The sequence below is a fragment of the Mustela lutreola genome, chromosome 14 (genome assembly GCF_030435805.1).
Source record: "Mustela lutreola isolate mMusLut2 chromosome 14, mMusLut2.pri, whole genome shotgun sequence".
NCBI lineage: Eukaryota > Metazoa > Chordata > Mammalia > Carnivora > Mustelidae > Mustela > Mustela lutreola.
Window position 1 is genome coordinate 22,182,517 of NC_081303.1, and position 17,297 is coordinate 22,199,813.

At 35.0% G+C, this 17,297-nt stretch overlaps 1 protein-coding gene across 2 annotated transcripts in view; it reads right to left on the reverse strand.

The window, feature by feature from the left end:
• Window positions 1-17,297, reverse strand: part of TPR (translocated promoter region, nuclear basket protein) — a 65,828-nt gene that overhangs the window by 20,781 nt on the left and 27,750 nt on the right. For both annotated transcript variants that reach the window (XM_059146444.1, XM_059146443.1), the window contains exons 26-37: window positions 14,325-14,528; window positions 14,037-14,221; window positions 13,484-13,631; window positions 9,906-10,043; window positions 9,468-9,599; window positions 8,133-8,263; window positions 6,407-6,617; window positions 5,292-5,435; window positions 4,769-4,967; window positions 3,425-3,630; window positions 3,160-3,221; window positions 610-818 (exon numbers count right to left, since the gene is read on the reverse strand). In XM_059146444.1, coding sequence (XP_059002427.1) covers window positions 610-818; window positions 3,160-3,221; window positions 3,425-3,630; window positions 4,769-4,967; window positions 5,292-5,435; window positions 6,407-6,617; window positions 8,133-8,263; window positions 9,468-9,599; window positions 9,906-10,043; window positions 13,484-13,631; window positions 14,037-14,221; window positions 14,325-14,528 — 1,969 coding nt within the window. The remainder of the gene's footprint in view (window positions 1-609; window positions 819-3,159; window positions 3,222-3,424; window positions 3,631-4,768; window positions 4,968-5,291; window positions 5,436-6,406; window positions 6,618-8,132; window positions 8,264-9,467; window positions 9,600-9,905; window positions 10,044-13,483; window positions 13,632-14,036; window positions 14,222-14,324; window positions 14,529-17,297) is intronic.

A 17,297-nucleotide genomic window follows, 5' to 3' on the forward strand; every position in this document is an offset into this window, starting at 1 on the left:
AAGCATAATGTATTATGCATTTTTTGTGATGCCTATGTGCCTGCCATGGTAGTGTGTTTATGGTGGCATAATTAAATAAATATCTAAAACTCTTCCTAAGATTTTATTTAAATTATAATTAAATAAGATAAATAAATAAAAGAAACTCAAAGACAAATTATAAATTTTTATTAAGCATCAGTAATAAGTAAAAAGCTACCCAGGGGAACAAAGAAAAAAGTAAACAAAGTAAAAAAGTCAGACAGTTTCAGTGAAAAACCAGTGTTTTTTGTATGGTTTTCCAAGGTAGATTTCATATCATTGTCTTTAACCATTAGGAGTAGAACTGCTGGCCTTAGAAAAACATGCTGTATACTTATAAATGTGTTATTTTCCTTCTTCGGCTTCAAAAGGAAGCAGAAAGGAAGGGAATGGAGAGAGGGAGGAAATTCACTGCACTAATGAGTATCCTAGGAGTCACACCCTTGAAAATATTAACTACCCACTTTTACTATATGTTTGACTTTAGCTTTAGTGGAAATCTCATTTATCCTTGAAGTTGCTATCATCTTCTCATAATAAATCTAAATAAGCAGTCAATCCAATCAGATCTGTTCCCATTTTACTTACCTTCCTGTGATTCTACTTGCGTAGTGGGCATCACTGTAGCTGTTGGGGTAGTAGTAGGATTTGTGACAGTTGCAGGTGTGACCATTGGGCGGATACTAGCCCTGGGTGTTGATTTATTCCCAGCCATTGCTGCAGCTGTCACTTTACTTGGAGTAGACACAACAGGAGTAGGCTTGATATTGGCTGTTGGTGGGTCTGATGTGCTGGCACTTATGGAGGAGAACATGTAAGAATAATGATTCATAAAAAACGACTATAAATATTTACTTTATAAATATATAAAGTACATATACTTTATAAAAAAAAACCACCACATAATCTTAAGAAAGAATAAGAGGCATTTCCACTGTGTCATCAGAGACTTGATCTGATGAATAAAATTGGAGATCATGATCCCAGACTTCAAGATATATTACAGTAATCAAAACAGTATGATACTAGCACATAAACAGAAACAATACCAATGGAACAGAATAGAGAGCCCAGAAATAAACCGATGATTATATGGTCAATTAATCTATTAACAAAGGAAGGAAGAATTTACAATGGGAAGTCTTTTAGGAATTGGTGCTGGGAAAACTGGGCAGGTACATGCAAAAGAATAAAACTGGACCACATTCTTAGACCATACACAAAAATAAACTCAAAATGAATTAAAGACCTAAATATGAGACCTAGGACCAGAAAAAGCCTAGAAGAGAGCACAAGCAGTAATTTCTCTGAAACTGGCCATAGCAACATTTTTCTAGATTACGTCTCCTGAGGCAAAGAAAACAAAAGCAAAAATAAACATTGGGATTACAGCAAAATAAAAGGCTTCTACACAGTAAGGGAAACAATTAACAAAACAAAAGACACCATACAGAATGGGAGAAGAAAACAGTAAATGATGTATCTGATAAGGAGTTAACATCTAAATTAAAGAACTCATTCAAAAAAAGAATTCAAAAAACCCAAATAATCTAATTAAAAAATGGGCAGAAGACATGAATAGATGTTTCTCCAAAAAAGATACACAGATGGTTAATAGATACATGAAAAAATGCTCAACATCACTAATCATCAGGGAAATGGAAATCAAAACCACCATGAGATATCATCTCACACAAGTCAGAGGGCTAGTATCAAAAAGACAAAATTTAACAAGTGTTGCCAAGAATGTAGAGAAAAGGGAGCCTTGTGCATTGTTGGTGGGAATGTAAATTGGTGCAACCACTCTGGAAAATAGTATGGAGGGTCCTTAAAAAATTAAAAATAGAATTAGTATATGATCCACTAATTACACTACTGGGTATTTACACAAAGAATATGAAATAGGTGAAGGGGATAAAAGTATACTTATGATGATCAACCAAGTAACATACAGAATCACTGAATCACTATAAAACATTTGAAACTAATATAACATTGTATTTTAACTATCCTGGAAATTGGCTTATGCCTCTGCCTTCGGCTCGGATCATGATCCCAGGGTCCTGGGATTGAGCCGCATCGGGCTCTCTGCTCAGCGGGGAGCCTGCTTCCTCCTCTCTCTCTGCCTCTCTGCCTACTTGTGATCTCTACCTGTCAAATAAATAAATAAAATCTTATATATATATATATATATATATATATATATATATATATATAACTATACTGGAATTTAAAAAATAAATAAACAAATAAATAAACCAAAAAACAGTGAGTTGTACTCTTTTTTAAAAAATTTATTTGACAGAGATCACAAGTAGGCAGAGAGGCAGTCAGAAAAAGAGAGGGGGAAGCAGGCTCCCCACTGAGCAGAGAGCCCGATGAGGGGATCAATCCCAGGACCCTGAGATCATGTCCTGAGCCGAAGGCAGAGGTTTAACCCACTGAGCCTCTCAGGAGCCCCAGCTGTACTCTTTAAATAGGTGAATTGTGGGGGTTGTTAATTATATCTCAATAAAGCTTTAAAAAGGAAAAAATGGCACCATGGGTTTCTTCAATAAATGTTCAGCAAGTATGACAGAGATATAAACTCAGACCCTATTAATTCTATTTTTCCAAACGTGCTTTGGGTACTTTTGATAGATTAAAAAAAAAGATTATAGAATATAATTTTGTATTTTTCATTCACTAAATATTTTAAAACTTTTACTGAAGAAGTTTTGAATTTAAGCATTAAAAACTATGCAAGAAATATTCTATAATTGTGCATCCTGACCAAGTAGAATATATTCAGTTGTTGATCACTGAATCCAAGTCTTAGCCTAGCTTCCTATGTGATGTTTGTTATCACATGACATCATAGAGAAAATCAGTAGCCTCTTAGAAGTCTAAAAGATGAAAAATAAGTTTTTTTGGTCACAAAGCTCTACCTGACAGGAATGTATGGTGAAAACAAGAGTTCTGGAAAAAAGGGTTGGTAACTACATGGTGCAGTTTTGCACAGATAAATAGCTCATTAGTACATATTTTTATAATATAGATTTGTTTTCTCCTCGAAGATCACTAACTCTTGCTTTAAGTTTAAAAGAAACTTTAAGAGAAAAAAACAGATTAACAAACTGTGAGAGAACTAAAACTCACATTCCTCTTTCACCAGAAGCTGGAGTTGTTTTCAAAGTGATCTGTCTCTGCTGTTCTGGGACCTATAAAAAGAAAACTATGGATTATTTTGCCTGCCCTACGAGAGTTCACTCAATAATGCCATCAAAATATTCTAATTTTATTAATTCTCTTGGTATATTTTGTCTAGCCAAAATTCACTGACAAAAGCTTCTAAATCACCAGATACCTTCAAGTAAAATGTACAAGGACAGAATGATTTATTTACACAGAATTAGCCAACCACCTTATTAGTAGGTTCTTGAGGCTCATCTCTCTGCTCAAGGTGTCTCTCTTGATGCTCTCGGAGTTCTCTTTCTAAGCGACTAATTCGACCTTCATACTGGGATTTAAGAGCAGTCATTCGAACATCCAATTCATCTTTTTGCTGATCTAAGGCTCCATTCCTTTGTTTAAGCTCCTCATTTTCTTTAGTTAACTGATCTTTCACACCTAAAGAAGTAACCATGTGATTCTATTAATATTATAATCAAACACTGGAAGTAAAGAACATTTGTGTACTTCAACAGGTACACTAAGGTTGTTATCAGATTCTAGTCCTGAGCTTTAATAGCTACAATTAATTGATATACAATATATCTGAATAAGCAAAATTTTAAACATATCTATATTTATGACTCCAATATGAAATGTACCTACTGCAACATAAAAATTCATAACTTTCTCTAAGATCTCATAAAGATAAAGGATGTTCATAAACTGCAGTCAGAAGTCCTTTCGCACAGCCTTTACTATTTCAACACATTATTAAAATACAAAGATACTATAAATTGTCAAATATTCATTTCATATAATCTAAAGCACATACTAAAAATAATTAGGTAACTTTTTTTAATGAAATAATTGCTGAAACACTATATTACAGATCATTTAAAAAATTGCTTACAATAAAACCTAGCTGACTGGTCATTTTATTTACCCACTCACTAAGCAGAACAGCACGCAAGGTGCAGTAAGGTCCAGGACACTGTAGCACTGGGCCCTTCACAAACTGGATATGATATCCTCCCCGAAGGGCTGGAGGGGCCCTCAGAGAAGTAAGGCAAGTAAAATCACTGGGCTGGTAAGATCCAATGCCATCTAGGAGTTTACAGAAGGCCTCTGAACAGCACACTGTGGACCCAAAGGATCACCAACAGAAGGTACTAACAGTTACACAACAAAGCAGAAGGCCAACAGTACTTCCTATTAGTAGCCAACAATTAGGAAAGGTTCATAAATAGATGAGCAACATGCTCATCATTTGAAAAATCAGACTGTTCTAATTCTGTGTCTAATTAAATAAGCCTTATATACATTTAAAGTAGCCTCCATGCCCAGTGTGGAGCCCATGCAGGACTTGAACTCACAATAGTGAGATCAAGAGCTGAGCCGAGATCAAGAGCTGAGCAGAGATCAAGAGTCCCTCAACCATCTGAGCCCCCCAGGCATCCCACTCTAGTATTTAAAGCACACACACAGAAACCACTTCATAGTATTTACTTATTTCTTTCCCATTTAAATTTTAAGCCTGCATCAAATAAACAACTTTCACTCTCAAGTTCAAACTTCAGCATATACAGAAATTTACCAGCTAAATGTGCAATCTTTGACTTTGCTGCTACTATGGCCTTTCTTGTCTTTTCTTCCTTTTCAGTTATCTGCTGTCGGAGCTGCTCCTCTTGTGTGGTTCTATCTTGAAGATCCTGACGGAGTCGTGAAAGCTCAGACTGAAGCTGCACAGTCTGTTCCTGCAGATTTCTTGCTTCTGCCTCTTTTTCAGATAATGTCTTTAAAAGAAAAGCAAAGTACTCACCATGTAATTCAATCAAATCAATACAAACTGTATGTCAGAATTAAAATGTAACTTACTAATCTGCTTATTTAGATTAAATGGAAGTATAAATGTAAAATGGTGGTCAAACCACCATTAAAGTAGATACCTGATGACTGGATACTATTTATATACACAAATCATTCAGGTAAAAAGGATAAATACGCATAACAAAGATTATGTATTTCCATTTGAAAAGAGAGTATTTAACATATTTCTTCTAGTATTTAACAGGCAAATAATTAGGGACATGTACTCTTAAGTACTCTCACACTCATACCTTCTGCAGATTTTCTACTTGACTCTCAAGTGATTTTGCCTTTGTTTCAGCTTGATTGAGGGTATCTTTGAGCTCCTGCATTTCTTGGACTGAGACATGCTGCTCCTGGTGGTCTCCAGAAGACTGAGCCGAGGTCTCCATGACCTCAGAGGACAAGCAGTAATAATACATTTTCACATTTATACCTAGTAATGCCACTTCTAAAAGTTCATCTAAGGAAATAATCACAGCTACACAAAAAATTTATCTTAAAAGAGTATTCATAAATGAACTTTCTATGGAATAACTCTACTGCCTGAAAGGAAGGTTATTAGTTAAAGAAGTTAGGGTTTTCCATACAACTGGATATTAGCCATCTAATCAAAATGATACTGCATCGTAGATGGATGTTTGACACAGAAATGAGTAAGGTGAAAAAGCAGGCTATAAAAATATAAAAATGATCTTATTTCTTTGGAAAAACACATTACATACATGTTAAGGAAGGCATACTGAAGTACTAATAGCAGTCAACACCAAGGGGTACGAATTTTGGATTTTTAAAATGTATTTTCTTATCTAACAGGTGCTAAATATGTAATTAAGTCAACATACAAGTTTTTTACTTTGGGGAATTAGTTTAGATCCAAAATGTAGTAAGAACTAAGAAATTCTTTTTGATAGGTGGTTAATGTACACTATTGATATAATGCTATGAATAAAGCCTGATTAATTATAAAGAACAATCATTTTTTGGATATATATAATTTTATATAACTCAGCAGTGAGTTACAAGAACTGCTTTGAAAAGGGGCAATATTAAAGACTGGAAAACTGAACTAAAAATACCTAGAATTTACTAAAATTTCTTTATGAACTTACAGTGTAATATGCCTATAACAGGCATATTAAAGGGCAAATCTTAAAACCAAATAAAGATGTCAATATAAACTTAAACTCATGTTCACAATCTAAAGACCAATAATAAAAATAATAAAGAAATAAGACTTTCAGGAATCATTATATATGTGTGTAAAGTATATAAGCCAAAACTGTGTATGCCAAAAATTACATATATATATTCATATATATACATATATAGAGAGAGAGGGAGAGAGAAAATTACTTCAAAATACCTTGTCCTGTTGTGCTTTAAGTTCTTCATATTGAGTCTTGTATCTACGCCCAATCTTCTTGACCTGAGTAATAGTTTTGACTTTTTCTTGGATATCAATTATTTTGGCATCTAAGTCCTTTTGTATGGCTTCCTTTTCACTTCTTACTTTATTTAAGTCTTCCTTTAGACTCTGGATTAAGTTCTGGTTGTTGGTCAAAGATGCATTTGATCTTAACAAAGAAAAAAAATGGGGTAAAGGAGAAAGATAATCATAGGAGACTTTTTTCAAATTTTAAAATCCTTTCATTTATATTACTATATGCTTTAAAATGTTTGGTATTTTAAAATACTAAAACACACACACACTCCAAGAGATAATTCATCAAATGATGAATTTGTGGTCCTTTAGAAAGGTTTTATTCCCTTACTGTAAAGGCATACATGCCCACTTTAAATAAGAGAAAACCTGAGCTACCAGTGGCTAATTAACATGCACAACTTTACACAGTAATCAAATGTTAGTACACAGATTTTAATCTACTTCTCCCTGTAATCAAATCTATACTCTTTCTACCATATTGGGTGTTGAGAAAGTAAGTCAGGCTTTGCAGTCTTTATCACATGTTCCTCCTTTCTTTCAACTTAAAAATGTGAAAATCTTTCTTAGCTTACAGGCTATGCAAAAACAGGCATTTAGGTTATAGTCTGCCAACCCCGTATTCATCATAAACTGAATTTGAGGACAGATGACCTGAATTAAGAGTGTGGGTTTAACAACTAATTGTGACCTTGGGTATGTTTTTGAATCTCAGTTTCCTCATCTCTGAAATTAAGTATTATCTTTCCTACTCAAAATGCCAGACTGTTATAAAAAAAGAAAAGAGAATATAGATGAGAAAAATGCGTAAGTTGTCAAGCTTTACAGAAGTAGGGAATGACATAAACAAATGACATAAAAACTTTAAAAAGGTAAACCAGAAACATCAATTTTAATATTAAATTCCTTAACTTGATTTTTTAAAGCAAGCAGACTCCTGGCTGAGCATGGAGCCCAATGTAGGACCCAATCTCAGGACCTTGGAACCATGACCTGAGCTGAAATCAAGAGTCAGATGCTTAACCGACTTAGCCACCCAGGAGCTCCTGAATTTCATAACTTTTAAAGGACAATAAATAGTTCACTGTAAGTTCATTTAAAGAAACTTTTTTTTTAAGATTATATTTATTTTTTTAAAGATTATATTTATTTGAGAGAGCGAGCGAGCAGGGACAAAGGGCAGAGGGGAAGCAGACTCCTGGCTGAGTAGGAAGCCTGATGAGGACCTTGATCCCAGGACCCTGAGATCATGACCTGAGTCAAAGGCAGACACTTAACTAACTGAGCCACCCAGATGCCACCATTAAAAAAAAATTTCTAAAAAATTATGTTCTTACACACTTCCAAATACTCATAAATATACAGTAACCAAGAAGAAAAATCTACTTGCAGAAGTTACTCTATTTAGAAACACTTTAGAATCAAAGGTACAGATTTTTTAAAAATAATCATATATAAAGACATAAAATTAAATTTTGGTTTGCTTGGCTTCATTAGTAAAAAAGGGAAAGCCACATGTAAGGGCTCTACCAAGTTTCATTTTTTCTAAACTCAGGATGCACTTGGAGAGTCAATACATAAAGAGTAGAAATAAACTTGCTTAAGAATTCATATAATAATACAGAGTTTAAGGCTTCTTTCCATTTACCTTGCTATTTCAGCTTTAAGTCTCCCAATTTCTTCAGTCAACTGTTGAATACGCTTAGTATGAACTTCCTTTTCAGAAAGGAGCTTCCGATATTCTTCTGTATCTGGATCTTTCTGTTGACTTACTAGATGCTGGAGTAGCAAAAATGCATAATATGGTTTTATGGGTTTTATGAAACTAATGTGCTATAAAATTAATGTGCTAGTAAAACAACACCATTACCTAATTATGTTTACATAAGATGCCTTCTATACATGGTGATCAAGCACCAAACTACAAAATAAGATTGAAACTTTGGTTTGTTTAGCTAAAAAGCCTAGCCAAAATGGAAAAGGGAAATAAAGTAAATGTCATTATGCATTATTTTTTCACAACTGCAAACAAATATTTCAAAACAGTTACAAAGGAGCCAAATATAATTTCCAGAGAAATTATAAGCTTTTAATATTAAATATTAATATTAAATTTTAATATTAAATATCTATTATCACTAAAGTGACATTTATAAGAAAAAAATGTCTATCAATCATTATAATCGAAACAAAAAATATGAAGATAATCCTAAATATAACTGATTCCGTTAGCTAAATAAAGCAGTAAAATTTAAGAAATATATCTAGATTTGGGACGATAACCCTCCTTTCTTGATTCTTCAGATTGCTTGTGTGACAAAAATAGGAATAAATGGGCTCTAAAATTTGACAATTTTATACAGATAATAATAGTCACTATTCTAGACCATTTTCTTTCCCTTTTTAAATTTTTTTTAAAAACAATTTTATTTATTTGACAGAGACACAGTGAGAGAGGGAACACAAGCAGGGCGAGTGGGAGAGGGAGAAGCAAGCTTCCCACTGAGCAGGGAGCCTGATGTGGGGCTCAATCCCAGGATGCTGGGATCATGATCTGAGACAAAGGCAGCCGCTTGAAGACTGAGCTACCCAGGTGCCCCTCTAGCCCATTTTTAAGGTGCCAGGTGGCTACTTTACATTTACTAAATTTTTTGTAAAATGAAAAGTAGCATTATATTTTCATATTTACAAATGAGAAAAACAGGTTCAGAAAGATTAAGGAGCTCTCACAAATCACATAACTAGTATCTGGCAAGGCAGATTTCCAACCTTTTGTTTTAATCTAGAGCTGAAGTTTCTAACATTTCCTGTGAACAAATCTTTTTAAAGCGCTTCAATAAACTAGACAAATCCATTTTATTATGCACAAAAATATTTTAGAAATAAAGGAAAAACACAAATTTGGAATTTAAGGAAATTAGCCATTTCCTAAAAAAAAACTTCCCTTTCACTAATCAACATTTCCATGTTTAACTGCATTTACCTGGTTCCGTGCTTTCCAACGTTTGACATCTTCTTCTAGTAACTTCTTCTCTGCTTGCAACATACCGCTTTTCTCACTCAGCTCGGCATTTGCTTCTTGTAAGGGTAAAATATCTAACTCCAGTTTCCTTACCTGAAAACAGGGCCAGTATTTTTTTTAACAACTCATGTAAAAACTCTAATATTATTTTTTAAAATTTTTTTTAAGATTTTAATTTATTTATTTGACAGAGACCACAAGTAGACAGAGAGGCAGGCAGAGAGAGCGGGGGAAGCAGGCTCCCCACCAAGCAGAGAGCCCAACGCGGGACTCAATCCCAGGACCCTGAGAACATGACCTGAGCTGAAGGCAGAGGCTTTAACCCACTGAGCCACTGAGGCGCCCCAAAACTCTAATATTATTAAAAATGACTTTGTTCTTGATTAGTAAGCTCCAAACCTTTGCTTGCATCTGCTGTAAATCCTGTTCCAGCCTCTCCTTCTCTTCTCTTAACATCTTATTGGTCTCCATCACTACATTCATTGTTTCAGTTTTCTTCATCAGTTCCTCATGCTGGGCCATTGTTTTTGCAGTTACCTAAAGATTTCAAACACATGTGTACAGCAACATCCAACATTTGGTGAAGACCTATCTTTTCCTACCACTTCTAATCTTCCCTACAAAAAGTAAAAAGGATTTAAATGTCAGCTTTTAAAATGGAAATTTCTGAAAGTTTCCCATGTTTCTTTTTCTGTGATGCAAGCTAATGACAGAGTTTAAACAAATGCAAGAAATTACAGCGATTTAAGTGAAAAGATATAAATCCCACCAACAAATAATCAGTACTAACACTGGGTAAAAATATCAGTCCAGATCTCTATTGATCTTCCCTTATCTATTCTTTTTCTTGGTATACTGAATTTATTAATAGTTTTACAAATGATGTTCTTTGTCCTCAGTCCCTTCCCCGCCTTGTTCAAAAATTCTTCATTTCATTTGGTTGTTTAATCACTTTGGTTGTAAGCAACTTTCCTGGATATCTGTTCAATTGTGAGGAACTTCTTGTCTGTTCTCACTGGGTATAATTATCTATCGTTTACACATTACTTTATTCCCTCAGCATTTTTAAAGCTATAACTCAGGCCAAAGGACGAAGTTACAGCAACCAATCAAAAAGAGAAACCACGGGGCCCCCTCCCCATTCAACTGGAGCAGTTTTCCATAGGAGTACATTTTCCAGAAACACCTCTAGACCTCAAAGTACTAGAAAGGAAGCTCCCATTCAAGGGCAAATTTATCTTGAGATACTGTAAATAATACGAATTTTTTGTCCATTTGAAATATATGCTATGCTGTAAGAAATAATCCTGTCAAATGTAACCACTATCCATAAAGTCCAACTTCTGGGATCAGGAAAGTATATTTAAATTGATTCCCATCATAACCAGTGGGACACATCTAACTCAACTGTGAACAGACACATCTCACAACCACCATGCTGCTGATTATGTGGCCTAGGTCTCTTGCCTTGTCCCCCCTTCCTTCTACTACTTCCCTGCCTCTCTCTCTTCCCTACAACAGCTTGGGGTGGCTTGCTAGAGTAAGTGTAAGGGGTTTCGGGTCACAGGCTGTGGGGCTACTGCTGGATTGTGGGGGTGCTCCAGATACACCCAATTTCTTTTTTTAGGTCCGAACTAATGCCTACCCCCTAATGCCACTGTCCTTTCTTCACTTCCCACTACCACCCTTGGCCAAAGCACAGATTGTAATCCCCTCTCTCTCCTCTGAAATTGGCCTTTGGTGAGGAATTCAGGGCTTTGCCTGTATCTTTCCTCCCACCTTAATTGAGGGGTGCTGATTTTCCTTCCTCCTCAAGTGCCTTTGAGTACCATCACCACTCCACTTTCCACGACACTTCCTTGCTTTGGACAGAAGCCATCAGATAAGGTTGGAAAGTCTCTGACTTCCCGTGTTTAGTTTTAGAACATTTACTCCTTCTCCGCCAGCCTTGGAATAAATCCTGGGTCCTTAGCCCTGACACCCTCTGGGGTCATCGTTGGCTGATTTGGTTCTTTAGCTCAGGTTTTGATGAAGTGAAAAGAATAGTCACTGGGGGTTCTCAGACTGGCCAGCTCTCAAAGTTCTTGGTGGTTAAACTTGGAGAAAAGCCACAGAAAAAACCTATAAGCACACATGTGTCCTCTGAATGAACTATATTTGCTTTTGCTTTTAAAAATTGAAGAAGTTTTTTAACAGAGTTCTCATTTGGTCATCCCCGTAATCCATTTGAGTCTAGTTTGGAATCTGACAACTAAAACAAAAAGAACCTTGAATTCGGTGCATACTTTGGTTTTGGTGCTGCTGCTTCTCATGGTCCTCAGCAGGGATTAAGAAAGAAAGTGTGCATGGCAGATGCCTAAAATTGGTGGGCCTGATTTCTTGGCAAATTGCTACTTTTTCCCTTTTTCTGTTCAAGACCAGTAAATGTTTAGATGAGGATGCATACTGAAATAAAAGCCATTGCGTTCTAAGGTTTTTTTTTTTTTTCTTTTAAATTTAATGTTTAAGACCAGCTTTTAAGGCAGCAACTATCAAGTCCGAAAAGCAACTGATGTTTCCATTAATCTTTTTCTCGGGGGAAACCTTAGTTCTAATGGCTTAATATCCTGTAAATAAAGTTTAATGTAACAGAATTGCATAAGCAGCCTTTTCATCGACATGCCTGCTTTTAATGTAATAAAAAAAGTATATGTTAACAAAAAAGTTATGGCTCAGCATTGCCATCCTACTTTTTAAAAAAATTGTTTATTTATTTATTTGAGAGAGAGAGAGAGAGAGAGAGAGAGAAGGAGGATGCATGTACAAGTGGGGGGAGGGGCAGAAAAAGGACGGGGTGGAGAGAGAGCAAGAGACTGACTCTCTGATGAGTCTGACATGGGGCTTGATCCCAGGACCCTGAGATTGTGACCTGAGCTGAAATCGAGAGTTGGTCACTTAACTGACTGAACCGCCAAACGCCCCTTGATATATATTTGATATAACGTGTTACTTTTCGCCTTTTCTGATTTTGTGTAGGTGTTGGTTTTCTCCTAACTTTGTCAGTTGGGTGTTTCCTAATATTTGCCTGAAGGAAAAGTAAGTGAATATGCAATCTTTTTAAAAACCCTGATTCTGCTCTTTTCCCTCCAAATGTTAATGTCACAGAATTGGAGGGTCTGTTTACTTCCATGATGAGATGTTTGAATTGGATTGTTTCCTCAAGATGTAATTCTGAAGCTTTTCATTTCTGTATGAAAACATAAATCCCATAAATCTACTCACTTTCCCCTGGGTTTCAACACTTTTTCTCTAGCAGCCATTCCAAGAGCCATTATAACTCTCATCAGTTAAAAGAAGATAAATGATTCTAGGTCTTAATTTCCTTCCTTCCAGATGTTAAGTTGTATTACTGCATATCCGCAGAATGAGGGCACTGCAATTATAAGCTTTTGGGCAGTAGTGTAGGTTAAGGAGCTGAGCTTGTGCTATGACCATCCATTCACAACCCTTCCTTGTTGATAGTTTTGACTACTTTTTACTCCCTTGCTAAGGAAGAAGTATTCTGTAGCAATTTCTATCTACAACCCTATCCAAGGATAACTACTCAGACATATACGTGACAACATAATAATAAAGATAACTGAAATTTATTAAGTACTCACTATGCACCGGACACATTTCTAAATGCTTCGTATATTTTAACTCAGTTAATCCTTAATATTATTATCATTCCAATATTACAGATGAGGAAATTTAAGAGCAGGGAAATTAATATACCTAAGACACACATCTAATAGTATGAAGCTAGAATTTAAAACCATGTAGTCTGATTGCCACTAGTCTTTTATCATTATGCAGTAATTCACTGTTACAATGTTTTAAATAGTTTATGAGTTTAGGAAAAGCGCTTATTTCAAATTAAATTTTATATCCTAAGAAATAAAAAATGAGCTCTCTTTCGACTTAACAACTGCTCTCTTAAAGCTTAGGATACATACCTGGACTTTCTCTCTTTCAGCATTTAGACTATCCTGCAGTTCCTGCAGCTCTCTTTCTAAAAGTTCAACTCTTTGTCGATAACGCAGACTCTCAACCTGAGCCACCTCAAACCTGGTTTCAGCAATTTCTTTTTCTCGTCGTATAAATCTGTAAGAACATGTAAGATTTTATTTGAATAAAAAAAAAATGCCAACAACACAGCATTTCAAAACTTAATTTTTAACATGACAAAAACCACTGACTTTAATAACTATTTTTACATCTTTTAATAATGAGGCATTTTAAAATTATAAACAGTGGCTTTACAAATGTGCATCTTTAAATTACTCAAAAGGCATTTAGTTTTTCAAAGAATCCACTCAAATTCTTACTATCAGATTTAACTTAATCATTTCTTTAATTTGGCATATATCTAAACATCAAAAATGATCACTAAGGGATGGAATGGGCTTTATAAGTAAATAGCTCATAACCCCCACTTCCCTAATATACACATTTATAGTTGCATTACACAGTTGTTGATATACCACAGAGATGAAGCATCGGATTTACCTCAGAATTTCTAAAATTTGTTCTTGAGATTTTCCTTCCTCACTGAGAGATACATTCAAGGGACCTTGTACACCTTCTTTCACAGAGGCAACAACCTTGTCACTTAATTTTTCAATCTGATCATGAAGTAATCTGTTTTGTTTCTCTAGATCTTCACAGCGAGACATACACTTGGCAACTTCATCCTGTAAACAACAGTCTATTATAATAGCAGACTTTCCAGTGTACATTTAAAAACCCCAAACCTTTAAATTCTCCAGAATATTCTATCATGACCTACAGTAATACCTTTAACATTCTCTCTCTTTCCTCCCAAGACGCTTTACACTCCAATAACTGTGATTCTGCTTTCTGGGTTGTTTCTTCCAAATGCTGACGGACTGATGCCATTTTGGAAACCTGCTCCTTGGCAGCTTGCAGAGCTTCAACATCAGCAGCATGTAGCATCAATTCTCTCTCATACTTATTCTGAGCTTCCACAGCTATTTTAGCCTGTAAGAAATTATTCCTCCATTGATACAAGATTAAAAACTCATAAGCCTAGTCAGTATTTTCTGAAACGATGTACACTATATTATTTATGATAACAAAAGACAACCTAAATGTACCAAATAGGAGAATAAGTAGAAGTTACACTGCATCTATTTAATGAAATATATACTGTTTACAAGAGACCCATTTTAGACCTAAAGACACCTATAGATTAAGGGAAGGGATAGAGAAACATTTATCATGTAAATGAAGTCAAAAGAAAGCCAAAGTTGTATCAGAGAAAATAGATTTTTAACCAAAGACTATAACAAGAGACGAAGATGGGCACTATATCATAATATCCAACAAGAAAATCTAATAATTGTAAATATTTATGCCCCCAACATGGGAGCACCCAAATAAATAAAACAGTAACAATCATAAAGGAACTCATTGATAATAATACAATAATCATAGGGAACTTTAACACCCCACTTACATCAATGGACAGATCATCGAAGCAGAAAATCAATAAGGAAACAATGGCTTTGAAATGAAACACTGGACCAGATGGACTTAACAGATATACTCAGAACATTTCATCCTAAAGCAGCAGAATACACATTCTTTTTGAGTGCACATGGGACATTCTACAGAATAGAATCTTATCACATGCTAAGTCACAAGTCAGGCCTAGACAAATACAAATAGACTGAGATCATACATACCATGCATATTTTCCCACCACAACACTAGGAAACTTGAAGTTAACCTCTAGAAAAAATGTGGAAAGGCCACAAGTACATGGAGGTTAAAGAGTATACTACTAAAGAATGAGTGGATCAACCAGGAAATTAAAGAAATTTAAAAATACATGGGAACAAGTGAAAATGAAAATACGATGGTCTAAAACCTTTGGGAGGCAGCAAAAGTGGTCCTAAGAAGGAAGTATATAATAAAAATACTGGCTTACCTCAAGAAGCAAGAAAAATCTCATATATGCAACCTAACCCTAAACCTAAATGATCTAGAAAAAGAACAACAAATGAAACCTAAAGCCAGCAGAAACAAGGAAATAATTAAGATTGGAGCAGAAATAAATCACATAGAAACAAACAAAAAACCCCAGTAGGACAGATAAATGAAATCAAGAAGTAATTCTTTAAAAGATTAACAAAATTAATAAACCCTTAGCCAGACCTGTCAAAAAGAAAAGAGAAAGGACCTAAATAAATAAAATCATGAATGAGAGATATCACAACCAACACCACAGAAATACAAACTGTAAGAGAATATTACGAAAAATTACATGCCAAGAAATTAGGCAATATGGAAGGAATGGATGCATTCCTAGACACATATAAACTACCCAAAGTGAAACAGGAAGAAATAGAAAAGTTGAACAGACCCATTAACCACCAAAGAAATTGAATCAGTAATCAAAAATCTCCAAACAAAAATGTCTAGCCAGATGGCTCCCAGGGGAATTCGATCACACATTTGAAGAAGACTTAAAACCTATGTACCAAAAAACAGAATAGCAAATACCAAAAATATAGAAATGGAAGTAAAACACCCAAATTCATTCTATGAGGCCAGCATTATCCTGAATCCAAAACCAGACAAAGACCCCACTAAAAAGGAGAATTATAAGCCAACACCACTGATGAACACTGATGCAAAAATTCTCAACAAAGTAATAGCAAATTGAATCCAACAGTACATTAAAAGAACCATTCACCACAATCAAGTGGGATTTATTCCTGGGTGGCAGTGGTGGTTCAGTATTTGCAAATCAATCAAAATGATACACCACATTAACAAAAAAGGGTTAAGAGCCATATGAACCTCTCAATAGATGTGGAAAAAGCATCTGACAAAGTATGACATCTATTCATAAAAGTAGGGATAGAAGGAACAACAAATCCCTCAACACAGTAGGGATAGAAGGAACATACCTCAATATAATAAAGGCCATATATGAAAAACCCACAGCTAATATCACCCTCAATAGGAAAACCTGACAGCTTTTCCTCTATGGTCAGGAACAACACAAGGATGTCCACTCTCACCACTGTTATTTAACACAGTACTGAAGTCCTAGTCTCAGCAATCATACAACAAAAAGAAAGAGAAAGCGTCCAGAGTCAAGGAAGAAGTCAAAATTTCACTATCCTCAGATGACATGATAAACTCTATCAAAAAATTGCTAGAACTGATACATGAATTCAGTAAAGTCATAGGACACAAAATCAACATACAGAAATCCACTGCATTTTTATACAATAATAAAGCCTCAGAAAGAGAAATCAAGGAGATCAATCCCATTTACAATTGCACCAAAGACCATAAGACACTTAGGAATAAATCTAACCAAAGAGATAAACGATCTGTACTCTGAAAACTATGTAACACTGATGAAAGAAATTAAAGATAACACAAAGAAAAAGAAAGACATTTCATGCTCATGGATTGGAAGAATAAGTATTGTTAAAATGTCTATCCTACCCAAAGGAGTGTACACATTTAATGAACTCTCTATCAAAATACCATCATTTTCAGAGACCTAGAACAACGAATCCTAAAATGTGTATGGAGCCACAAAAGACCCTGAATAACCAAAGCAACCTTGAAAAAAGAAAAGCAAAGCTGGAGGCATTACAATTCCAGATTTCAAGCTGTACTGCAAAGTTGTAGTCACCAAGACAGGATGATAATGGAACAAAAACAGACACATAAATCAATAGAACAGAACAGAGAACAGAGGAATGAACCCACAACTAAGAAAGA